This window comes from Larus michahellis, chromosome 1 (assembly GCF_964199755.1).
Source record: "Larus michahellis chromosome 1, bLarMic1.1, whole genome shotgun sequence".
In the NCBI taxonomy this organism is placed as follows: Eukaryota; Metazoa; Chordata; class Aves; order Charadriiformes; family Laridae; genus Larus; species Larus michahellis.
Window position 1 is genome coordinate 155,893,960 of NC_133896.1, and position 27,755 is coordinate 155,921,714.

A 27,755-nucleotide genomic window follows, 5' to 3' on the forward strand; every position below is an offset into this window, starting at 1 on the left:
AGGCAGTGGGGGCTCCTTGGGATGCGATCACGGTGCGGGCTCTGATCAGTGCACTCTCCACCTCCCAATCCAAATGTCCTGACTATTCCTTCCATGTGAATGTAGAAGGCAAAGGCCAGGCTGTGTGCCCTCCCTGCACTCACAAGGGAGCAAAAATAAGTGAGCAAATGGGAGGGCTGCAGGAATCCCCGTCAGTGAGCGCACGGCAGAATGACCTCATGGACATGGGTGTTTAAACCCTCACGGCTTTTACTGAGTCGAGGTTTGACATCCAATCTCTGGTAACTAAAAGAGACGGGAAGTAAGAAGCCCCAAATGGAAAATTACTGCTAAATAAACCGTGCTTAGCTAATTACCTATAATGCTATCAAGAGGTGCCTACTCGTAACATAGGCACTTGGGCGAAGGTGTGGGAACGGCCCGAAAGCCACCGTTGCCCACAAGGGATAAAGCTTGAATTTGTGAGCACGTGTGAAATTGCTGCTTTTCTGGGTCTGCGGGTCCCTCCCGCAGGTGGGACCCCTCTGCCAGCCTCCCCTGGGCATCCAAACAGGTGGGAAACACTTGCTTTTGGGCGGACCTTCAACTGGTGAAGATCTCAGCTCCACCCGGCTCTCCTGCAGGAGAACCTTCCCAGCAAGTCTCCTTCTCCCTGGACCAAGCCGGGTCCAATCTTTCACTGAGGGGAAGGCCTGCCCCAGGCTAATGCCACCGGACTCAGCCAGGATGCCAAGACAAAATCCTCTGCAGTCAGGATAAACTTGGCAAACAAGATAAACTTTAGATGGAGCTAAAACCGAATGATTCTCTAACAAACAGCAGTTTTACTTAAGCTTGAAGTAATCGTAGTGGGCAGCTCACTTACGTAGCTTGGTATTAAAATTCTTCCCAGCTGTATTGCTATCTACTTCTGACGAATACCAAGTAGCGTAGCATCTTACTTAATTTCTCTAGAGTAGCAGATGAAAAAGTTCCAGAAGATCACGTCTCAAAACCATAGTCAAAATCTTTTTGCTTTTATTCTTTTTAATGCTTAATATCTGGAAAATACAATAAATAATTTTTCAGTCTAGAACAATTAGATGTTATGCTTAATAATAAAACGTTCAAAGAGGATGTAAAAATAAATTAATATCTTACTATTTAACTTCAATGACAAAGCAGGTCTCAGGTTCAGACAACTGAGAAATTTTCAGCCATGAAAGATAAATGAACGTGTTCTGCCCTTCTGTAAACACGCAGCTATCATTGAAACCAATGGAAGCTATATATATATATACACACATTTTTTATACATATATATATATGTGCCTGCATCAGAGGGCAGAATTTGGCCTAGATCTTACAAAATGGTAGTTTGCAATTGACATTCATTTGTTTTTATTTTTTAATAACAAATAGAACTGCAGAACGTTCATGTATCATACATCTTCCAAATCCTGCAACTGCAACTCATATGAAACGTTAGCTTATAAAAAGTCATCACTGTACAACCTTTTTTTTTTTTAAAGTCAGTGTCAAAAACATAAAAACCAGCTAATTTATTAAAACCAGAGATACTGTTTAAGTGCTGAGGTTCGCGTTAGCTTTTTTCTGCTTTAAGCACAAGAATCTATTACAACTAAAAAGGCAAAAGTGGCTCAGAAAATGACAAACTCTCGAACAACGTACTTGTAGCTTTACTAACACTTATCTGACACTATAGGTGACTGAAAACCAATGTAAACACAATGAGGTACAGGTACCCATGGACATTTCTCACAACTGTGCGAACTGTGGGCCTCATCCTGCAAACGCTCCTGGCTCCAGAGCTTCCTCCCAGGGCTGGACCCACCCAGCCTGACCGCAGTTTCCCACCCGGCAGCAGCCCCCGCCACTGCCGTTTGCAGGAAGGGGTCCCACGATCCTCGTGTCATGCACCAAACACATTGAAAGTGCCTCCGGTTTCAAACTGATGCAGATGTATGTTTCAGGTCTTTAGACTTGAAAAGGTGAAATAGCTTCTGAAAATTCTTATATAAATGCTCCTTTAAAACTATTAGAGGTTTTCCATTTCAAGGTAAATCTAATAAAATATTGAACTGCTTTTAATTAGGCAAATAGAGTTTGCTCTGCTTTTTGTAAAAAAGCAACAATTTTCCTTTGCTGTAAGGTACTTTATATGTCTCCAGTCCCTCTTCCATTTATTTTACAGAAAGTTAAGAGGCACAGCTATTACAATTTTGGTGGTGCAATCGCCTGTGGAGTTCAGAAGCAGCCCTGTAGATTTTTTGTGATGACACTGAATCTTAAATTCATCCCTTTTCACAAGTCTTTCCCCCAGTTTGTTTTATTCTGCTTCTTCGCTCTTCTCAGAACCACCTCCAGCTGAATTATCTGCCTCATACTTTTTATCAAGAGCATCTTCAAAGGATTTGCCACCGCAGTCGTAGGTTTTACTTGTAGATCCCGTATGTGTTCGAATGCGAGCTCCTGGCTGGTATAACTGCATGGCCGGGCGATCCTAAAAGGAAGGAGACGCGGTTAAGGCTGAGAGAAACCTGTCTGGGACACATATGTGGGATTTTAAAGCAATGGATGTTTGTAAAGAAAGTTGATTTTGTGTTAAATCACTTGACATTTCGTAAGACCCAGGAAAAAAATGGAGTGTAATGAAAATTGACTGAGTACTTAATATCTGTCTTGTTTGTAACGCTATTCTTGGGAGCCAGGCATTTTGAATAAATGAAGAAAGCTGTAAAAATTAAAGATCCTATGATACATTTGACATAAACAAGGAGAAATACTGCAAACAATTATCAAACACAGTATTACAAGTACAACTCTGGAAAATGCTGCTCCCTTCACTAACATCAACTGCGAAGAACAATAGCCTGCGCACTTGCAACTCTGCAGATGAATTGATGCATATTAATTACAAGCATAAAAAATAAGACAAACCAGAGAACTGTTTAGCAGGTAACAGCTAGAAAATGGTCCTCAGCTGAACTTTACCAATTGATAGTGTGCAGTGCTCTTCAAATCATCAATCATTACCACAATTTGAACATGGAATGCACATTTGAGTTATACATATCCAAACAAGATTGCACAGTTACTGCTCCGCCTCATCACGCCTTCCACACTGAGTCTGAGAGCAGGAGAATTCACCTACTCATAATAAACAAGGTCAATACAATCTGAGCATGCGCAGGCTTTGTGAGCGACCCGATCATACACACGCTGATTTGATCGCTGGAAAATGGAAGAAGGAGCCAGTTCACAAGGAAAAGACACCTCCAACTTGCAAATGGTGATGTTCCGTAGCTCTTGAGAGCACTTTTTAATCTTGAAATCTCAATAATAGAACATACTGTTCAGAAACTCTGCTTCACAAGTCTTTTCCTAGTAAGAGTATTTTACTCTCACAAATACCAGTTTTTAATGTTATGAAGCAACCCATTCACCAAAACCCGAGCTTTTTGACCAAAGCTTTTTGACTTGTTTTAAGTTCAGCAAATGAAATTAAACAGCCTATTTTAAGACAGTGGCAGAGCACTGAAATTGTCCCACGTCAAACTATATTAATTTGAAGTCATTCTTTTATTCTCTTTTCTCATTCCCAATATGCATTTCCCCTTTTTCTTTCTTTTTCCTTCACCTTTCTTTTTTTATGCTCCACTTTTTTCTCCATCTCTTTAGACCAGATATCAAGATTCACCACTGGGCCATGCATCTAGATCATTCTAGTTAGTGCTTTGTACGATGGTATGAAATGCTTAACATGCATCTTTGCATCACAAACAGCTGCATAAAAGTAGATCCTCTGACAAGCAGTGCCCATTGGGAAGTGTATGATAAAGGCTCCAAATGATTTTTCATATCCCAGACTCTGTACCTTGCAGTTCGTATGAAAGCTAGCACAACTGTTACTTACACTGGAAATTTACCATTTTCTATTTAATTCTTACAAACTTCAGAAAGAAGCTTGATCTCTGCCCAAAAACTTGTGTTGGCATTGTTAATTCTATAGGTAAGCTGGAAAACTCAGCCCCTAACTCTTATCTATGTGATAAATACTCTAAGGAAAACAAGTCACAACACTGCAAAAAACTTTACTGGTATTGCTTATTTTGTTTAGGGAACAAATCTAGCACTTGAAGCGTGGACTAATCCAGAAACTCAGGAAGCTACTGCAAGTGCGATGGGAAGAAATAAAAGGGAGACAGCTTCTTAAGGCTTGACAAAAGGCCCCCAGGACCCACCGTCCACTTCCAAAGTTGCAGATTACTTTGCCAGATTTCAAGAGCAGCATGGCAAGCACGAGGAAAGTTGTTTTCCCCATCTCCCTGTTTCAACTTGCCATTTTTCTGACTGTTCTACAGCTTAAGCTGTGGGTGTATGTGGCAAGTGGCTAATGTGTATATGCAGATAAATCTCAGCCATACCGCCCAGATGACCTTTCATAAACAAAAAGCAGGGCACAGCAGTCCGTCTGTGTTTGCACAAGGTGACTTACGTGACAGGCACAGCGAGTCCACCTGGACTTGCTCTACGCACACTCCATACAGACTCACTCCACACATGACCGGTTTACTCCTTGTGAGCCTTAGCTCATGTCACCGGTTTGAAAGAAGAGTTTCACATGCAGAATAAATTTCTACCCAAAACAGTGTTTTGTTCATCTTTTGTGGAAAATCTAGGATCAGAAGGGACAGAGAATGAGGGTGACAAGGAGAGCCACCTCCTGAAAAGACCCTGGCACATCCATGAAATCAGACAGCCTGAGAAAAATGACGCCCATGTCTCTGGCAGACAATAAGGGACAGCTCTGCGATACACCCTGCTACAGGCCCCGCTTGCACTGGTTTTGCACCTGCTCTTTCCCTGAAAACGACCGTGAGGATAATTTGTCCTGACTAAATGACAGCCTTTTCATACTGGCAGGTATACAATACTGAAGAATTTGCACATTCACACTCTCTGAATACAGTGGTCTCTGAATTAGCTATTTCTCTACATCCTTATAGTTCCTCTACCGAGCAATGCCTGGACAATCCATAACATAATTACTTTATGAACTGGGTAACAGATGTACATTTTTTAAAGACTAGCATGCCACAGTTTTTAAATTTCACGACAGATCAGAAGTATAACACTTTTTAAGACACTCATAAAATACAAGGCTTCCAAGAATAGCGTTCTAAAAATGCTAGGGTTGAAAGGAAGACAGAAAGTCTTCTATATATTGTAAATATCAACGAGCAGAGACCTGTAACCTTAACTTATTTTAACTGCTGTTGTCCTTTGGTAACAACAGAAAGAAGTCTGAGTTTTACTGAAAATGAAATAAAGAATTGCTTTTTTTGTAAAAGCAGCTTTGTGCTGAGTTTGCAAAAGTAAAACCTGCGATCTTGAAGCATATTTAACTAATGAAAGATTATCCTAAATGAATAAAAGAACCTTATTTCTTATGCGCTCCTTTTTGGATGCCATGTCATCACACTTGTCCTCTTTACCCAGTTTGTCTACTGCCTCCACAGTGAAGCTGTAGTTGTAGTTCCCTTTCTTTCCTCTGTCTGGGTTGTATCCTTTCCCCCATTTCAGCTCTTCTTCATTCCTTCTCACAAACTTGTCAAACTCATAGTGAGCTCTATGCTTTCTGCCATCATCCAATCGATACCTTTGTCTTTCAGGTTCTTTTTCTCGAAATCTTCTCTCCAAATCTCTTTGCTCTTTGTCACTATCATTTTGTGACCTAAGAGTATGTATAAAAAGAAAGAAAATCCAAGCAATTAACAGTAATAAAAAGCTGCTGAAGGACAGAATGCAAAGCCTTCCTTTGAATTCAACGGTATTTAGATCAGTTGTATGGCAAGGCTGTTTTCTTTCTCATTAAAAAGGGGCTATGTGCAATCTTGCTGCATGTCTCATCCACGTCTGTCCGACCCTTGGCTATGCATTCGGTTCAGAACAGCAGACAAAGCTTTGCAAGCAAAATCAGATTTTTGTGTAACTATTGTAGAAGGCCCATTCTTCAACTTTTATGCCTCTTTGCAATCCCATAACTAGTTCCCCAATACTCTTCACATAAACACATGCTGCACGATTAGCTCTTGTGGCCTGTTCTTGAGGTGACTCACGTATATGAGTATTCCTTTGAATGGGAACATTCAGGGCCTGAAGGAATTGTGCTGGTATCATGTATCAATTTGTAAAGTTTCACGACTCTATTTAACAAAAATTATTCATTGATACTGCAACACTCAGAAGACATCTGTGAAAATAAACATGTTGCAGGCTTTTGTTCATTATATCTCCAAGTAATGTAGCCTACCTTTGCGTATTTTAAGTGAAAGTCCATTACCTTACCACAACATAATACTTAATTTCTGCTACGCTGCAATGGGTTTATATTATAAAGACTATTAGTTTGCAACATTTTGCTGCCTGTCTGATACAATTTTCAGCTCTCTTATTCACTTCACTGTTCCTGTTCAGCAAGCGGGTGCTTCTCTCATACAGCCAAACTGCAAATAATGAAGAAAGATTACAGAATAGATTGAACTTTAAAAGGAGCAAATACAGGCAGTTTCTTTTTATATATTACATATGTATAAATACTTAAAATTGAAACAGGAAAGTTACTTTTGACAGTCTGTTCCCATTTTAGGAATCTGCTCCCAATTTAGTATGGAGATTTTCTAATGGTATAGTGATCAAACAGTGATATGCTTCTCATTTAGAATGGTTTAATATCAATAAAAGTGTATCTTTTGATATCACTTTTTTTTTTTAATAACGGAATTGTGAAAATTGTTAGTCTCTGCCATGAACTTGTGTATTGGTGGGGCTGCCAAGACTTGGTCCCCATCTCGGGAAGAGCTGGAGGTCAGCAACAAAACCCGAATTACAGGTAAATTATTCAGCATTTCGCAAGACTGTGCTTGTGTCAGCATAACATATTCGCCAAGTGGAAGCAATGTCCCAGCTGTCACAGACACCTGAATCAATCACAATTACAGAGACACTGTACCTGTAGCATAGATACATATATATAAAATACTATGTTAGCTCTCAAGGGGTATGTGGCTATAAGTTGTTTTGTTTCATGTTTAACATGCTATTCTAGACACTAACTCCAAGTTGCAGCAAGGCTCAGAGCATGACCTTCCAAAAAGCCAGAAAGACATCTCAATTTGTTGCTGCAGCATTGCCTGGTACCTGTCTCTTGCCCTGCCTGTTACTGTGGATGAGGAAGGAATGGATGTGCCTGGAAGTAGGCAGGTGACAGGGATACAAACTCCAGTTCAAGCGCAGCTAAGGTAGCCTTCTAAAACACAGTCACAGCAAACAGGCAGGCACGAGTGGAAATGGCGGGGTAAGCAATTACAAACCATGGGCAGATGAGAAAGTTACACAGACAGAGAAACAGAAAGCAGAAATAAATGGAAGTAAAGGGAATGGAAGCATACTTCTGTTTGGTATCGTTTCAAATCTGCATGTGACCAGGTACACTCATGCACCTACTGATGTTTTAATTTATGGTAGAAAACTATTGCTACTCAGCCTTTAAGCATGGTTTCAAACAGGCAATTCAGTCTCCTGCATGTAGAGTTGAAAGTTACGGTTTATTACTGATTTCTGAGATGGCGACAAAGTAGTTACAACTTTAATTCTTGATTCAGCTGAAATAGCTTATAGCTTGCTACCTAATGGCACCCACTAATACTCATGATGAAATGAGCACTTGGAAAGACAAGTTAACAATTACTGTACCTGTGCAGCCAAAAGGATTCTGTTTTACACCTGGAAAATCTACATTAATGCCTTATTAAGCTTACAGGATCAATAGTAAAAATGTTATACGGCACCACCAAAAGCTTAATACATAAAAAGCCTTACTGATAAACAACTGACTTGCCCCTGAAAATGTTTCTGTTGACCCTGTTCTGTTTCCTTTGTTGAAGAACATCAATGAAAGAGTTGCTGAATATTTTCAATTTCCATTAGAGAACATGACATGGAATTTGCCAGCATCTTTCAGGACATACTCAACATATTGAAACACTGAGCCATGTCTGAAGTCCTTAGTCAGAAAGAAAAAAAAAGATGAGTAATGCATGTAGGATATTATTGGCGAGCGACTTCTTCAATTAGCAAATTCAGTGGGTTTATTTTCCAGTGTTCAAAATTTCTATTCTTTATTATTGTATTTGCCTCCTACTAGGAGAACATTTGCAGCTCCTGCATACTTTTCATAAAAATCAAGAACCTAAGTGGACAAAGGTAAAATTTAAACTACTCAGAATAGCCAGGTAGCCTCCAAATCTCCTAGAGCACAATCTCAAACTTCCTCTAATACTGTGCATATAATACCTTAGGTAAATGATTTAAATGCTCAAGATTGTCCTTATGTACAAGTTGCACATATACATGATACCTCAGATTCAGCTCTTCCCTTTTGCCAAGTACTTTTGAGAGCTTGGCTGAAAAAGTCTAATGAAGAATAAACTATTGTTTACCTCAGCAGCATGTTATTCTTAGTTATGCCTCTTACATATCTTATGGGTGAATCCTGCTTGTGATGGGACACACGTGCCAAAGGACAAGAAAGAGAACCACCTGCTGAAGACATCTGTAAGACGTTTCCAGGCTACTGGAGTTATAGAACTAGGCTATACGTCTTGTTCCTACTATTACATATACAACACAAAAGGCAGTGGGAGAGAGAGACAGCCTTCTGCACCTGTCATAAGGCTGTCATTCACACCTTAACTATTCTGCCATTGTCCCATTTATCAGACACATTTATCTGTTTATTGCAGCAAAAATGAAGAAAGTGTGATGGAAGAGTATGGCATCTGAGACGATTTAGTCTTTGACATCATCAATGGAAGAAGGGCCTTACCTGAGCTCCTGATGGGGAGCAGGTGAAATAACAATGAAACTCTGAATGAATTTTCATGCAGAATCCTTCCAGCATGGGACTTCAAAACATTTCACAAATAACAAATTGCATCCACTAATACTGCCATCGGGTCAGTAAGTTGTTACTAAATGCCTTTTACAAAAAGGACAGTGAGATATTTGTTCACACACAGAATGACATCAGTTCCTTGCTGACAAAACACCCAGCCAATGCACCAGTTATATTATGCTTAAGCCTTCAAATTAAAACATTTAGGATCTAATTTGGAGCCTAAAAGATAAATATTACTTACTTTTCCTTAAGTTCTTTTAGTGAACCCTCCAGTGATTTGGATTTCATACTTCCAGATCCAGGTGATTTATCCCATTTGTTTTCTTCAATGTCAGGTTCTTCACCTTTTTCTTTGTGCTTTTCACTGGCCAGCTCATCTCCTTTTTCAGGCTTCTTAAGAAGCTAAGAAATATTTGTTTATATTATGATGTAAAATTATTCTCCTGTCTGTTGTAATAGACATTTTAACAATGTATTAAACATATCAAAAACCTACTAAGATTGAAGATATTTAAATGCTAGGAATATATTTTACAAAGTATAAAATTTTGCAAGTTACTTAAAGAGGGCATTTTCTTTTGCTAAGGAGTGACAGTCAATAGCAAGCATTCAACTGCACACTTTTCAATATGCTGAGAACACTGGAGAAAGGACTTACCTACTCTTCTCTCTTAAGTTTCATATATAAAGATATTATTACGGTCTATGATTTTTTAGGAATCATGTAACAGAGCTCAATGTTATTGCCAATAAAATAAAAAGCAGAACCTCTAAGTAAAAAGGAGCAAGATTAATACTTCACTCCATGAAATATCATATATAAAATGTGTTACACATGAACTACTTGGGATAGACTGGCATATAGAAGTAGGTGCTTAGTATAAATACACCCTGACAGAAAACTGGACTGAGGAAAAAATTATGAAGTTATCAGAAAAGATCACATTGCATTTTCACCTTGGAGATTAAGAATTCCAAGACGAGTGTTCCTTTCACAACAAATTACCCACACAGGGCTTGAGCAGTGTCTAGCATTGCAGGAATAATCTTTACAGAAGGACCGACCAATGGTCTCAAACTATTTCTCTAACACTTCAAGAAAAAGCAGAACATCTCATCAGTCTTTTCATTCCACCGTTTTTTCTGAAATGAGCACAGGTTATTCTCCTATATTTAAAACTTTCTATAATGTTTCTCTCAGGTCATATTTTCCTTTTCTTTAGGAGACAGAACTAGCTTTTAAGGTCATATTGCCACAGATACGTCACAAATACTGGGGTCTTTTGGACAACCAGGTTTGGGAAATAAAGATTAACTCCCTTTTCTTCTGAAGTATGTTTTTCTTTATGCCTAAATATTAAAAATCTGTAATTCGGCTTCAGAACTTACTGTTTTACACCTAGGTGAAGGCAACTATTTTTCAGGAAGAAAAGGAAGAGGAAAGAAGTGCACAGTTCTGTGACTTCTCCCCACCACAAGATCTGGAGTGAGCCTGTGTGCCCTTGCATTAAGCTACAGACTCTTGTATCAGTTCTCCTCTTTAAAAGAGCCTATAAAACCTTTCCAATACTACAAAATTCAGTTCAGTTGAATAGTTATTATCTATGCCACCTTATACAAATAAGGTTTTAGATGCCCTGACATAGCACAAAATATACTCACCTAAGTGAAGTCTTAAAAAGCACCTCTATTCAGATTGTTATAAGGCACCACAGCCTGAAGTTAGCAAGACTTTAAACAGTGTAAGTGAGATACCAAAGGAACTTACGGATAAATGCAACAGAAAAAAAGGGTTTTTTCATTAAGGTACCTTGATCCTTATTTCTTTTTCAGAAATCTTCTTTTGCTTCTCCAATTCTTTTCTTTTACGTCTTTCTTCTTCTCTGCGCTTCCTTTTCTCTTCCTCCCGTAGACGTTTCTTCTCCAATTCTCTTCGCCTTCGTTCTTCCCTTTTCTCTTCTCGTATTCTCTGAAGAGTTCAAAATGATTAATTGTAAATTGTCCAACGGAAAACCACGTGAAACATAAATGTTGAACTTCAGGCAAAAGTCTGAACGTACCTGCTTTTCTAATTTTCTATTTTTAATATATTCCAAAAGGGGTGTTGTTCTTCTAGCTAAAACACAAAAAATTTGTGATATAGTGTTCAAGTCCTAAAATATGTACTCATTTCTTCACTTTAATACTAACTCCTCTTTTCTAGTTTTATCTGCAAGGGAGCCAAATAATTAATAAACCTATTTGTTTTATATATTTTTGAAGGCAATCCCATCATTCTGCTTTAGAAACACTTTGTTCCTTTTTTGCCTTCAGGGTTAGAAGCAACAGAGATTTGTTGCATGATTACTTAATGTTTAATTAAAAAGCGTATCTTTTCAGTTCAAGAGAATGGCTTTTTTCTCTTGCTCATCAAATGGTTATTTCACCAAAAAGGTAAGAAATGTGTTCAGAATCTATTCCTACATTTTCATTTTGTACATCAAAACCTAGCTATATTGCTGTTCATATACGGCCCACATTAGTTATCTCACATAGCACTTTTTAATCCCAGCTTTCAAAGTACACCATGAAGGAAACATTTTCATTCTCATACAACATTTCCATTTAACTACCATTTAGCATTCACCTCTCATGGGAAAACAGGATGAATAAGAGGTAAGTCGTTTGTCCCAGGTTACACAGCAAAGTATCAGCAGATTCAATAAAACTGTATCTTCTCAAATAACAAATAAAATGCCTCCTTTACTGGATCACACAGTCATTCTTATGTTACAGAGCTGTCTCCACACTCTGAAATCTAGCCTAAGTCACCTGCCTGAACCATCCCCAAATTCTACAAAAACTTGGAGAACATCAAGTTCTATATCATGTACAGATAGCATTCATGACTGTCAGTACTGAATTCAGACTTGAGTTCATGTACTTACAGCTCTGAGGAGTTACAACAAACTTTGTCAGTCTTAGAGATCCCAGGATCGAGTTACAGAAAATGTTTACTACTAGAAATTGCTCTACAGTTATGTATAGGATTCTTCCTCAAACCAAGAAAATTTTGCTATTGGAATGGACGACAGGATTTGGAAGAAAAATCAAAAAAGGAAGAAATAAAGTTTTCATCAAATTTGAGATGGCATAGCCAAAATCAAGACACAGTTCATATCCCAAAAACATTTGAATGTTTTTGTCTTGAAAGTGTGAATATCCTGGGGACAACCCATTCCTTAATGATAAAACCTTGTTATGCAGTTATGAATGGAAGGCTTGATAGGATTCGGTATTTATTTTTGGCAAATACCACTGGTCAAAAGCAACAACCAAAAAAGATTGTTGATTTGAGATCTTCCTCCCTCTATCTCTAGATTCCCCATGCTACCCCCCACCTCTCTCTCCCACCTGCCTGTAATTTTGGACAAATTTTAGGTCCCCAGCACCCTTCCTACCAGTCTCTCAGCTCTGCCTCTCTCCCCTGCTCCCATAAATTGCTCTGTCTGAGCTGTGTCCGCCTCTGGGCACTTTTACATGCTGAAAGCGATCACAAATTGTAACTGGAGGGTCTGGGGAAAGGATAAGCTGCACTCAGAGTCTCGAACTTGACCCGAGTCATTTGATGCAACAGGTTTCATCAGAAATTGTAACTTGAAGTTCAAGGGAGAGAGGCAGCGTGATGAGTACTGTCAGAAGAGGAGAGCAAAAAAGAATGCTTATCAAACCTGAATCTTACCCATCTTATTTATGGGCTTTACTGTAAATGAAAATCTATCAGTTTTTTCTAAAAAATGTCTAAGAAATTTTAGAAGAAAATAAATCACAAAATGAAGGCCTGTGTCAGCAGTAACTTTTAAATTTTGTCTTGCTCTCCACAAACAAGACAGAAGAATGAGCTTACCTTCATCTTGTTACAGAGAAAATCTGTTTTATATCTCTCTGTCACACTGAAACTGATGAGCTAATGCATGTGACGTGATGCATAAAACATGTTGGCTTGCGGTAACACTACCTGGAGAAATGCTGAGAATGTGAGGGCCAATTCTGCCAACAAAGTCTTGTGTGTGTCTTTCATTGACTTCATCAGGAGTAACACCTTTGAAACCGGAGATGCAACTAAACCTGTACATAATTTTGCTATAAACATGCTATCCACTGAAGTAATCTTTGTTTTTATGTTGATAGCAATGGCCGCAGTTCTGAAATAAAGCAACTTATTCGGTTTCCCATGATTTAACATAAGCAAAACATTAAAACTCCTAACATAAAGCTGCCTTCAGCCATTATTGTTACTCCGAAATCAGCAGCTCTCAAGACTAAACATTTTCATTGATAGAATATTTTTAAGTTAATAAAGCTTTCTTGAAATTGTAAACTTTTTGTAAATTGTAAACTTCTTAGAAAATTTTGACTGCTTTTGCGCTGCCGTCAAATAGTAGGGAAGATTTGGGGTAAATAAAAATTCTTGGGGAACCTCCCTATCTAGCAAAGCAACAAAAAAGTTTTATTGGTAACAGAATTATCTAAATGTCCATGCTTCTAATATTTCCATTTCTTCTAAATTATTTAAGTTCCAAATCTCTTCAGTCAACTATTAATTTATGCATATGAAGAATAATTAATGCCACTACAGAAATACTTGTCACACAGAGCAGTAACAAGTGACAAGAGGAAATGGCCTCAAATTGCGCCAGGGAAGGTTTAGATTGGATATTAGGAAAAACAACTTCACCAAAAGGGTTGTCAAGCCCTGGAACAGGCTGCCCAGGAAAGTGGTTGAGGCACCATCCCTGGAGGTGTTTAAAAGATGGGTAGACATGGCACTTAGGGAAATGATTTAGAGGCTGACTCGGCAGTGTTAGGTTTACGGCTGGACTCAATGAGATCTTAAGGGTCTTTTCCAACCTAAATGATTCTATGATTCTATTCTATGATTCTAATCAAAAGATGTGGCTACTTTTAGGCTGTAAAGAAATAATAGCAAAAGTTGATGTATTTATTTTTTCCTACTCGATTCCTACTCACACCTAGGGAACAAGTAAGTGTTCTGCCTGTTGTCACTTGGAGATTCACCACGTTAATACTCCATGTCATCCTGAAAGCTGCATGCTGGCATTGAAGATTTCAGCACTGATCTTACTAAGATTCCCCCAAGTCACGCTACATGCATACAGAAAACAAGGTGTTGCCTTACTTTCAAAGCTTTTTCAGAATCTTGACTGTGAGAACAAAGAGAAACCGTTCCATGTTTCTCAACAAAAGCCGCTAATACCAGGGATCAACTGTTAAGTATCCAGCTATTTTATCTTTTAAAAATACATCTTCCACCTTTTAATACATCTGTAAATATTCAGAAGTATTAAGGACCCATTTCTAAAGCCACTGTGCAGGCAAAACTTCCCGTGAAGTGAAGTGACTCCATGCATAGACTTAAAGGAGTAGGTGGGGTGTTTCCTGCCACTACTTGGCTGTATAACAAAAATTTAACTGCAGTAATCTCAATCCATTAGTCTGAACAGGCCAGCTCTTGCAGGTAATATCCAAAAGATATAAAAATATTTAATATTCTCAATAATAAGAAAAATCAAGAAAACAGACCAATGAGTTCCCTTGTTTTGGCCTCAATCTCTCCCAAAAGAATCTCAGGATTGGCACAGATTTTCTCTTCATCAGCACAATAACTTTCTAAAAATTTTCTATATTCTGGATCTGTGAAGAAAAATTTTTGAATTATGTTAATACTTTGCAATGCAGGACAGAAATGGAATCTATTTTCTAATGTGACACCAAGTAAATATGTTTACCATCTTCAATGCTACCGGCTTTGGCATCTTTCTTCTTCAGCTTCTTTTTTGAAATCTTCTGGAATGGAGCAAATTCAACCACTGCAGGATACTCCAAACCTTAAAAAAGATCAGTGCTTAATTTCTGGAGGGGCAGAAACATTCCCTATATTCAAGTCAGATTTTCAAAACTCTTGAAACTTGTGTTGGGCGGTCTTACTTGAAATCAAAGGTGAATGTTTCTACAATTCCACCCTAAACTTCTAATGAAAAATATGTAGCAGCACTTTAGATTCAGAACAAAATACATTTATACTTTAATTATATACATAAAGTATTTTTTAGACATGCTAACAAAGACTGTCAAAATGAAGATGACTACTGTTGCACAAAAGAATTCTTGCATTATCATTTATAATTCCCTTTTAATTCTTCACAGATATTCATTGATTAGAAAAATTTACACAAAATCTCAGCCTGACAAGTGATAAGTACTATTGGGCAATGAATCTGAAACAATTGAGTTGCTTCTGTAAAGTTTTGTTGCCAAAAATGCTTAAAAAATACAACGCTGGGTAATATGCAAAAATAAAACACGCCATCTTCTTTCAGAACCAAAACTGTAAAACTCGGCATGCAGAATTATGTGAAACTTCTTTTTTTCTGTTCATGATGGACTACACAAATTCTTGCCTGTGTTTACTGGCATGGATTCTTTGTTTTGAATTCTGCCTTAAATACTGGATTCTTCTTTGGACTGGACTCAGAACTGTGTGTAGCTTTGGAATTTCGCCTGGTTTCCACTTGCAGCAGGTTCAACATTACACTTTGCTCAAGTCCACTGAAAACTTGGCTTACATGTACTAGAACATTTGTTAACCTTATTGAACTTAGTAATCCTTGCTTTAATTTTAGCCTCATAAAGGCAATGCTGCCACAAAACCTCACAAGAGGGCACCTTTCATCAAAACTTGTGCTCTGTTTGCACAAGCAATCCTGTCAAACTGGCCAGCCGTGTCCAAGCTCAGTTTTGCAACATACAGAATATTCTGGCTTCAGTCCAGCATAACACTGAAGAACGTGCATAATTTAGGCCAAGTGAAGTCTTGGCAGAATCATAAAAACAGTTTCTTTCTAGTTTTTCATCTAAACCACACAGAATTTGAAATCTCGTAATCACACACTGCGAGGCATGTGTTGTTCTCTACCTCTAGGAAAATCCATCCAAATCTGGTTAAGTTAGAAGCCTACAAAATACCTCAGGTAGGAAATGCTGAAGAGGAATTTGTTAGTTTGACAGACAGCTCCTTTAGAGACCAACTCTCCAGTAAGAGCGGACAGGACTACTCTTTGCAGGATCTCTGCAACATTGAGTGTACAGAACAGACCATGTCTACAGGAAACCCCACAAATCTATGTCTGTTTTATACAACCCATGCAACTTTTTACAGAAGGTATGAGTGAACGAGGCAAGGAACTGCTAAAGGCAAAGCATCGTTTCTTGGCTCAGGCAGCTTCATGCTACTATAGGAGACCTGGGTTTATCCACACCTCTATTACAGAGTTTTTCTTACTGTTGGGCAAACTTTTGCAAACTGAACATTTTAAAGATGGAAACCAATTTTGTCGCTCTTGTTCTTGGAACTCAATGCAAGATGTCTGCAAATACTCTAAAGAGTCAAGCTGTACATATCTCAAAGTGGGCTACCAAAATGATGAAGTCAAGTTTTTGTCTTGCCTTTTCAAAATGGGAATAAGTGGCACAACTTTATCTCACAGAAACACACTGAAAATGTAATGATTCATGCTTGCAATGTGTTCAGTTACTGCTGCGATGAATTGTGAAGCTTGCATAAGCTAATTATCTTAACAGGATCTTTATAGTGGATTGCTTAGGGTACAAAAATGCACATAAAGCACACACACCACACAGACAAGCAAGACTGCATGGAAAAATACATTTTACACTTCATTATCTTTTAAGTGCTAGATTTTAATATACTTTCATGTAATTAACTGTATATTCATTAAAAAACCTGTTATAATTAGCAAAAAGTAAATTAATGTTCTAAAATGGTATATGTATCTATACACACTTAATATCTTACAAATAGTCCAACCTTTATTATCAATGAAGACATAGCCATCAAAGCGATCTCTAAAAAGAAGGATGTCCTCAGGATTTCTAAAGTTAATGTATGCTCTTGAGTAGAGATGAGGATAAAGGCTGCAAGAAGAAACAATTTTATTTTCTGTTATTTACTATTCTGTTCAGGACTAGAAAAAGAGTAAAACTAGAAGGATCACATTTCTCATCTTGAGAAATGGCTACCTTAAACATGCATATCAAAGTGTTTACATATACATATCTAATAATATCCATGACAAAACATAACTGAACAACCGAGTTCCTGGATGCAACTGTGAAATTTATTCTGATCTGAGACAAAGATTTCTAGTTTGTTTTGTCTCCCTAAATTGCAGAGCATTTGCTTCCATTGTGCAGGATCAAAGCTTTAAATCTAATATTTCATGATTTAAGAGATATGAGTAACAGCAGTCCTTTTGGGGAACTTGGGCATGCTAAGAAAGTCTTCTGTCGCTGAAACAGAAGGTAAGTAAAAGTTCTCAGTGAAAGGGCAGTTGCCAAGCTGTCACTGTATTTAAAGAGACTTCCACCCTTAAGAAAGATTAAATAACCTAATAATTGTCAAGATAATCCACTGAATTACATAACAAATAAATAAACTCCATCTGACATACATGTGTATCAATAAATATGCAAAGTCCAGTTGTGAAGAACAATTACTGTGAAAATCCAAAGCATTTCTAGCAAAAGAAAGAACAGGTACTAACCTAAAGTAATTCTGATTCTTCAAGAATTTATTGGCATGGATCCCACTTGAAGGGTAAACTTTTAATGGGCCTGATAAAAACCTCAGGGTTGGCACACCACCAACCACAATGAAACTGAGGTAATTTAATGAATTACCACCCATCAGCTAAGTTAGAGTCATGGCATGTACATGCTTTAAACCCCTGCAACTATGATATAAACCAGTTTGGCTGAAAGAGCCTTCAGTGATGGATATGCATTATGCCAGGTTTTTGAACATATCTAAGCACAAGCCCATAACTTTAAAATGCCTATGTTCATAATACTATTGCCATACACGGCCTGTCTTCAAACTCACCAGCAGCAGCAGGAGATAATAAACACACATAGTTGCAACTGTATTTCAATCCCATAGCTATTTCAGAATCAGATTTCACAATGAATGAGAAAGAGCAAAAATATGGGTTGGATCACAGGATCCACACATCTGGCAGCTCAAAGCAACACAGTTACTACACATCAAGTAATTTTTTCTTTTTCAAATGTGCATCCATGTGGATTCCATTCCATATGGGTGTTTGAAGGTGACCCTAAAGAGCAGTGCTGTCAATAACTAACCAATGATTTTGTAAACCCGCCACATTTCTGTTTGATATTGTAGCCAGGAGAAACGTTTAAAAAAAACTAGAGGGCTTTTTTCATTTAGATGTTTTGCAAATACTGGCTATGGAGCATTTCTACAGCATGCAGAGGATAAACCTTCTAATTCTACGGAAGAGCTATTTCATCCATACTTACTATACTTTGATATTCTAGGATGGGAATAGCATTCAGTGAACTGTAAGCAGGCAACCACAAAAATGCCTGCTAGGGCTATGCTGCTGACAGAAAGCAGTGCTGAAAGATGCTACAGGCGTGGATAGCATCTGCCACAGCCTACAAAGATGCCACGCAGCTACGGACCGCTTGCAAGCTACCGCTAGAACAGCTTGACCAAATGAGCATGGTGGCACGTGGCCTGTGTTTTGTCACAGGGTTCTGCAAACCCTGCAGACTTGCAAACCTCCAGTCTGTACATGCAACACACTCGAGGGTGGCTGTGGAGTACTAGCAAGATGCAAAGGAGACAAAATAAGACAGCTTCCTTCTCATCATTTTCAAAGAAAAGAAAAAAAAAAGTAACACTTTTCATAATTAGATACAGTTAAAAAATATCTTAGAAAGGCCTACAAGTGTATGTAAAGTAAGAAATTTTATCGTGGCAATCTATAGCTGTGCTGGAAGAAATGGCTCTGTGCAGCCTAGTGGCTGGAACAAGTGAATAAGTCTCTGATAACTGGTGGCTCCCAGGAAGAAGTAAACTTCCTTCTCTGTCATGTTAACAGGACTATTCTTATGTTTCATGTTCTCTGATGTTTAAATTAAATGAGGCCTGATATTAGAGACTGATATGATTATACACTTGAAGTGCTGAAGATTCAGAAGACAAAGCCAGGAAACTGGAGGAAGCATTATTTTCCAGCCCAGTTATTATTATCTGAGATTGAGAAATTGAGTTTCAGTTCCTAAACAACTATTTCAGTGTTTTATCCATCTTCAGATTTTGTATAATACTAAAATTTTCCGTAGATCAAAGACTGGGACTCAGACAAGTGTCCCAGCTGCTATTTTACTGTGGCATTTCTTCTCTGTCTCAGTGCACCACAAACAGCTTCATCATCTAGTTGTATTATTTTTTTTTCTGCAGTAACTTTGAACGTTATGGTTGGGCACACAACCATCATGAAACAGAACTGAAAATACAAAGACTTATTCCTTCCTTGTTTCCTTTAGCTTGTACACCAACGCCATCTGTTTCATCTGCTTTGGCAACGCAATCTTTTCCTGGTACACAACATAATATTTTCCTAACATTTTCAGCTTAGGCTTATCAGAGTGAGTATCTTTTGAAACAGTAAAATTTGATATGGTTACAAAACATTTATTAGTAATAAAAAACAGTCTGAAAGGTATAAATGGGAGTCTGGAAAACAGAGATTTAGAATTTACCTTGCAAATAAGGATCCAATATTGTTGCTACACATTATTAACATCTTCAAGAATTCATTCGCATCAGCAGAAACACACAAAAATAGAAAAGCATGCTTGCGCACGGTAGGATATTGATGTGCACAGTAGCACAATAAAATAGGATTGTCTGTCCAGGGTAGAAGGTTGTAGAAACGCGGCTACTACGGTGCCTAACAATTACACGTTCCTTCTATGATGGAGACACTTCTACAAATAGAGCTGGTTCTCATATGCATGCAAGCTAGCTGTCAGAATGCTTAGTGTATAAAGGCCTGATCTCTAAGTGTTTCAGACCCCTGTCTTAGGCTTCTTACTTAGCAAAGTGTGCAGTGTTCCAAAAAAAAATGTATGAAATTCACTGTCTAAATGGGAAGCTAACTAAACCCAGCAAATCAGAAATGCTTAGCACTGGCCTGCATATAAAATACAGCCTCTTACTCTGGGTTTCAGACACCTCACTTCCAACTGCTGCTCCCCACCCTGCATCCCCTCTTCAGCTATCCACTGAGAACTCACCAGGGTGACTGCGCAGCAAAGAATGCACAGGGCTTCACAGGGCCACAGGCACTCTGTGGCTAATACCCTCTCCCAGGAAGAAACACTCCTGCTCTACTTCTGCACTTTGAATTCAGCAGTTACTGGATAAAATACAGCTTTTGCTTTTCAGGATTTTGCCTTCCGGCTGAGTCCTACAGAAGTGCCACTGGACTCCTGCGCCTCCTCCTTTTTTCAAGTATCTACCAGCATAGATTTCATTCAAGATTTGAAATTCAGTTTTGAGGTTGGTTGGTTAGTTCTATAATCAGACAGCTGGTTCTATTTTGCCATATGTTTGCTGTCTATAATGCTGCTTTCCATCCGTATCATGTTTTGGACAGATGCACAGCACATGATGTTGGCATCTCTGGGATATCACTTAGAGCAATCTCTATGGAAATAAACCAGATGAGTCTGACTGTACACATTTCCTCAGCGTACAACACACCATTTCTTTGTTTTCTGTTGTGGATTCAAGGGTATCCAATCTTTTAGGTTACGTGTATTTCTATAATACTTAGTCTACCATCTCTTTAAGCCCTTACTTTTATAGTAATTTTAATAACAAGCACAATTACTTCTTCTACAAAGTATCTTTTAACACAATTGTGTAAAAAGATTGGTAAACAGGAAAGTAATTTTAAATAGTTATCTACAATATAAACATCTTTAAATGATAATAACAGCCATCAAATCTTAGTAAAAACACCAACTTATCAATCATGGTGTATATATATACAAACATATATACTCACGTGTATATAAATACATAGATCTCTACATCTAAATTTTGTAGTGTTAAATAAACTCCTCCATCCATTCATAAATTGCATAATAATTTCTGATCAAACTGATAACTCATCATCTACGCTATCATGTAGATAGCATAGATATCAATCCACTGGCCTTCATCCTCTTATCTCTCACCTTCTGTGGTCATCACACAGTGGAATGACCTGGCATAATTTTAAATTAACTTAGCTTTTCCTTTTTAGAGATACAAAGGAGCACAATTCGCCCAGCGAAGGAGCAGAATCACTATGCAGTTGTGATAACAGACTGTCACTCATTCCACCCAGAACACACTAGTTGTGGTTCTCTTGAAGCTCTAAAGGTGCTGCCCCTTCAGAGCTGCAGTTCCTGGGTACATACCGCCATTCTAAACCCTTAATGCTATTTGCCTACAATAATCCTGAGCAAAATGTTGGGAAGCAGTTACGAAGGCAAAAGGAAGCGCACTGTTTTCAAGAAGTCTGTGATATATGGCATGGCATCAACTATTTGACTGGCTTTCACATAAGCAAAGCTCCTGTTCAGATCTCTTTACTTTCATAACCTCACAACACTACTGACATGTCCTAGCACTCAGCATTCAGTGCCAGTCCCAAGGGATGACGCAAATCCCATGGTGCCAGAGCTCACTTACTCAACTAAAGTTTTAGAAGACTCAGAAACATTTACATACCGACAAAAAAGAATATAAGAGAAAAAAAGTATTTTGAGTCTGAGAACAACATAGACTGCGAGGAAGGCTGAGTCTTTTTTATCAGCTATAGACAGTGTGTCCATCCAACAAACATGCCTAAAACCCATAGAATCAGTCACAGAAACAGTGTTTTGTTTGTATTTTGGTGTCCAAGAGAGAATAAATGTAATGCAGTGAATCACATGAATTTGAAAAAATGAACAAAACACAATGCAACAGTCACTTTCTGAAGTTATTTTACTGAAATGGATGTAACTGAACAAGTGTTACACATTAATGACATTCCTTAATCAAATGAAATTTTAAGAAGTTTTATAGTTTGCCTATAATAGGACATTGTAAACTTAAAGAGAACCTTTAGACGGCAAAAACAGAGAAACTAGTTGTCACGCATATCTTGTTTTGTCCTCTAGGGTGAGATGACCTTGGAAATAAAAATGTGAAACAGCTATAGTTAGACCTCTCTAGTCCCCTCTCCAACAGCAACTAGTAGAGGATGCTCAGAGAAAGTTTATCAAAAAGGGGAAAATATACACTGACACTTCACCTAGTAATCATTTCAGCTACTTGCAGCCTAGGGACTTTGTAATATAGAACTTGTATTCTTGTGTTTAATAAAAAAAAAAAGTCTGTACTCCACGGCTAAAGAAATCTGAATGAGCTCTTAGAAACTTCTGTTATCTAGAGTTACACAGGATGGGGTTAAACTGAGATGTTACAGCTCTTAAGGCAAATTTGTCTGCTTCTGCATCAAAATATTTGTATGCTGCTTTCTCCTTCCAACATCCTCTTCGCTGAGTAGCTTCTCCAAATCATTCTCTTGTTAGGTAACATGAAATTTGCTTTTTATCTTCCCATGTTTTTATTATCACTGAATTCTCTGGATTGGTTGCCACTATGCACATGGTACAGGATCTAGAAAAAAAGCTTATCACTGAAAGACAGAAGGCACTGCAGAGACAACTGTAGCTCTTCCTGTTAGCTGGAACAGCATGAAGACACAGGGAGTTTTCTGAAATTTTATGAGCTGTCCGTAACAGGACAGATTACTGCAGCACAATGCTTTATACTCAGAAGAGTATACTCTTCCTTACCTCTGCTGGGTAAGAGAAGACCAAGACTCACTGTACTAATCTTGTCTCCGACTTACAATTTATGAAAGTTTACTGTATATTCTAGAGTGTGTGAACATGTAAAGAGTTAAATCATAAACAGATATACATGGGTATGTGTCAGCATTCAAGCATTTAAACAAAGTGGGCAAAGGGGCAAGGTGATATTGGGCCAGTCAAAGAACAAATAGTCAAGCCAATACTCTGCAGAACTGCAGCTAAATGCTTATTCAAACTTCAGAGTTTGCAGACAAAAGATGTAGCCATACAAACCCTGTAAAGACAAATGCATTTTAAAAAAACACATCTTTTGTAGAAAAGCATAATTTTGAAGAAGCAAGATGAAGCAAGAAAAAAAAAAGTGAATACAAACCAGTTCATGCTGAAAAATTCAAACTTACAAGAAAACACTTTTTCCTAGAGAGTTTAAATTTGTGAAGGCAGAAGAGAACACAAATCCAAAACTCAGAAGGAAGAGAACAGTTTTCTCCCAGACCATTACTTTATTACAGGACTCAAGGAAACTGACAATCCAAGTAACACATATCAGAGATATGATTGTTCAAAAAAAAAGTTTAAAAATGTATATTCTTTACTTCCTGCATCTTGAAGTCTAGTAGCAAAACAACGTAAGAAACACAGCTTTATTTTCTTCAGACTTTTTATCACCAAGATCTGCTCTTCAAGGGAAATGAACTTTTAAAGAGTTTTAAGCATGTCCTCATCCCTCTACCAGAATGAACTACTATCATGTAAGCGATCTAACTTTTTTATATACACCTATGTTCTGTCCCTAGCTATATGGAAGTACGTGATGAGTAACACAGCATGAGAGAAAAACCACAGTATCTTTCAGCAGTAACTTGACATGGATGCAATTAAATGACTGGACAGCATTTTGAGGACTCCAAATTTCATCACATAGAAGTAGAGAGAAAAACGAAACTTTAAACGTACAACTGTTGTCAGTGCCTTCTCTTTCCTAAGATGCCTTACTCCCTAAATTCTTGTGCCAACAATTGTTCTAGAAAATTAAAATTGTAATTTTTTAAATGTTACCTGTCATTTGTGCAGCTAAACATACTAAAGACACAATCTTCTTCAGAGAATTTTTGGTTTGCCTTTGATATTTTCCCCTTATCAAATGAACAGCTGCAGCAGAACCCTTAAAGAGACCCATTTGCAAATATGGATGATGAGGTTCAGAAGAAAAACGTAAGTAACGACAAAGACTTTCAATCAGACTAAACTCTTTTCTTTCCTAACTTCACATGCTTTGTTGTTCTACCAAAAAAGCTGAAGCATCTACTATTTAGTTGCCGCACATATGTGTAACTGTCTAGGTCAGGCAATTGCCATAAAGTTTCGCTGAACAGACGCTCCTTTTGACTGTGGAACTGTCTCAGAGAGAACCTACATAGTCCAAGTTAACCATCTAATAACACAGCGGTGGCAAGAAGTGACAGAATTCTTTCAAATAAAATCAGCCCAGGAACTAGACCCTTCCAAGCATAATTTTCCACCAACAATTCCCTACAAAGGAAAGGCTACCTGCTCTAGGTGGGGTCACCCCTAACTTTAAAGCTTGTCAGCAATAAACATCCAGGATCCCTCTGTAGTCAATGGAAAGAATATGGTGCCTGTGGAGGATGACTGACTGTACACTAAGACAAGCTAAGGCAGGCAAGATGGATCTTATACTTTAGTTTTTCAGAAGACATGCAGATGTAACATACAAGGTATTTTGTTTATTTTAATGGTTAAGTTCCTTCTCTTGTTCAAAAGGGAATTGTATTCTACCACTGGTGATACTAAGTGAATTATATAAATATACTAGCAGTTCTGACTTTTTTTTAGTTTTGAATGAGACAAAAAAATAATAAAACTGGATTATTTGAAAAACTGCATGAAATAAATACAAAAACATGTAAGCAAAAAAAGAAACTAAGCTCAAATGGCACCCATGAAAAAACTTCTGTCATATTTGCCCTAGGTTGACTCTTTCTCACAGCACGTGAACAGTCTGTTGCATTTTACTAATGCAAATTAAAAGAAACATCAGGGTTTCAAATAAAATTATGTCTTATTCATACACAAAAATTTTCTGGTTTAGAATCACCGGTGTAAAAGAAAAGGACAGGAATGCATTGCCTCTGCGTATGTATCCAGCTTTTCACAAGTACTTTAAGTAACTAACAAAACTAACAAAAAGAACTTGATGGAAAAAATACGTGATTTGGTATGACCAAAATACCGTAATTAGGTTTTAAGCACCTGAAAACCTACACAAACTGCTCATCCTCACCTGGGATCAGCAGTGCAAAACTCAAAATAATCATGCGCAGGTAGAGGATGTAGCTGTTCCTCCAGTTGCTCCTTAGTTAGACAAGGAGGAAGCCGTCGAATAACTACCTGCATATATAAAAGAAAATGGAGGTTTATCTTTGATCTAAATACTGTAGAAAGAGACTAAACAAATCATATTACTACACTTTAAAAGCTCTTCCTCAAATTGAGAACTTCAACCGAAGCATTAGCCTCCTAGTGATTTACCTCCTTGGACTTGCTGGCAAATGGAACAATTTCTGTATCTCAGCTTCTGCTAACATTGTAGAACTGTAGGGTAACTGAAATATTCTGATGAACTTGAGGACCACTGCAATTTATCCAATAACAAAAGATTTTAACAAACAACCAAAAAAACAGATAACTCACTACACAAAATTTTTACAGTATCTCTTCTTAAAATGATTTAAACTAACTTTTAAGTCTTTTATTACAATAGCATCTTAGTGTCTTTGGTTTATGTGCCCAGATGCTGGTGGCAGGGGCTCCAGGGCAGCCTCTGCCCCATGACAGACACAGCCAGTTTCCAGCAGGCTCCAACAAACCCACCTGATGGAGCTGAGCCCTGCAGCCAAGATGGTGGTGCCTGGGGGAAAAGGTATTCAAGAAAGCACAGAACAGGCTGAACATCAGTGTGTGAGACAGAGGGTTAAGGGGGGAAAAGTGTGAGAAACAGCCCTGCAGACACCAAGGTGAAAAAAGGCAGGGAGGAGGTGCTCCAGGTGCTGGAGCAGAGATTCCCCTGGAGGAGACCATGGTGAGGCAGGCTGCCCCTCTGCAGCCCACAGAGGACCACGCTGAAGCACATATCCACACTGCAGCCCATGGAGGGCCCCATGCCGCAGCAGGTGAAGATGCCCTGAAGGAAGCTGCAGCCCAGGGAGAGCTCATGCTGGAACAGGTTTTCTGGCAGGACCTGCAGCCTGTGAAGAGGAGCCCATGCTGGAGCAGGTTTATCCTGAAAGACTGAAGCCCACAGAGAACACCCCACACGGCAGCAGTTCATGAACAGCTGCAGTATTTGGGAGAAAACCCCGCTGGAGCAGTTCATGAAGGGCGGTACCCCATGGCAGGGACCCCACGCTTGTGCAGGGGAGGAGTGTGATGAGGAAGGAGCAGCAGAGAGGAGCTGTTATGTCCTGTCTGCAACCCCCATTCCCTATCCCCATGCCCCGCTTGGGGGCAGGGGAGGGTGAGCCTGGGAGGGAAGGAAGGAGAACAGGAAGGTGTTTTAGTTTTAATCTTTGTTTCTCACCGTTCTAATTTTTTTAATTAGCAATACAGTAAATTAATTTTCTCCAAGTTGCGTCTGTTTTGCCCGTGATGGTAATTTGTAAGTGATGTCCCTGTCTTTATCTCGACCAGTAAGTTTTTCATAATATTTTCTCCCCCTGTCCTGCTGGGGATGTAGTGAGAGAGCGGCTAGCTGGGGGTCTGGCAGTCACCTAGTCAATCCGCACACTCAGGTAAACTGGCCAATGATAAAGGCCGGGAAACCATACCTAAACCTCTGTGACACTTCACCGAGTAAAAACCCTCATTCCGCAGACGCAGAAACACCCATTTAAAACACCACAGCCTCCTGAAACGAGACTCGGGTCCGTTGAACGTGGCCTAGTGGGAGGTGTCCCTGCCCGAAGCAGGGGGTGGTTGATACCAGACGGTGTTTAAGGTCCCTCCCAACTCCAACCACTCTATGAACCGGGCCTACCTGCGCCATGCTCCTCACCCATCCCCTGACATCTCCCACCAGAGCCGCTCCTTACCGACACCCCCTCACCCCACGACTGCCCCCCCACCGCGTGTGTCCCGTCCCGTCCCCCCCCTTCCCGCCCGCAGCTGCCCTCGCGCCCCCTCACTTTGCTCAGGGCCGTTTTTTTCTCCTCGCGCTGTTTAACCGGCGCCGGGTGAAGCGGCGGCGGCAGCGGGGAGGGTGGAGAAGGCGGCGGCGGCGGGTTTGCCGGAGGGTCCGGGTCGCGGCGCGGCGACTCCCGCCGCAGCGGGATGTCCGTGGACCACTTGTCGCGGCCACCGCCCCGCATCGGCCCCGACCCGGCCTCCCGCTCCGACCGCATGGAGCCGCCGCCGCTGCCCACAGCCAGGCCGGAAACCTCGCGAGAACTGGCCGCTGATCGGGCGGAATCTCGCGAGAGTTGGCTGGGCGGGGGGCGAGCGGGGGTCCCCCGCCCCATCCCGGCAGCGGTGGAGGCGGAGGGGAGGTGTCGTTGCTCGTATCCCCGTCTCGGCCCCCTCCTCCCTGATAGAGGGGGGAGACACTTTCAGGGAGCCCAGAGGGACCCCACTGTGCCGGTGGGCAGGGGAGGACAGAGAAACGTGTCCATTTCCCTTCTCTGGTGGCCCCCCAGGGCTGCCTGGTGGCCCTGAGGCTTCCCTTTGCCATGGCCTTGCCCCTGCCTCATACAGCAGGATGGTCACAGGCACCTCGGGGAAGTGTCACCCAGAGCCTTAGGATGCAGGGCCTGAAAGCTAGCCAGGTCCTGGGGAGAAAACAGGGTGGGAAAAGGGAAAAGCGGCCGTTGTTTGTTACTTGCATCAGCTCACGAGTCTTGTGGCTGCGGGGAGTATCTTGTCAGCCTAGAAGACCGGTGTCACCACCAGCCTCAGCCTCCCAGGGCGT

General features: G+C 39.6%; 1 protein-coding gene across 1 annotated transcript; it reads right to left on the minus strand.

Moving 5' to 3' along the window:
• Nucleotides 1-995: 995 nt before the first annotated feature.
• Nucleotides 996-27,315, minus strand: UPF3A (UPF3A regulator of nonsense mediated mRNA decay). The gene is given in 12 exon segments (XM_074560754.1): nucleotides 996-2,503; nucleotides 5,443-5,737; nucleotides 9,204-9,364; nucleotides 10,773-10,931; nucleotides 11,023-11,078; nucleotides 14,546-14,656; nucleotides 14,752-14,850; nucleotides 16,851-16,957; nucleotides 25,077-25,183; nucleotides 26,977-27,219; nucleotides 27,221-27,274; nucleotides 27,277-27,315. Coding segments are annotated over 12 exon segments (1,599 nt in total). The 5' UTR covers nucleotides 27,310-27,315; the 3' UTR covers nucleotides 996-2,329.
• Nucleotides 27,316-27,755: the final 440 nt, after the last annotated feature.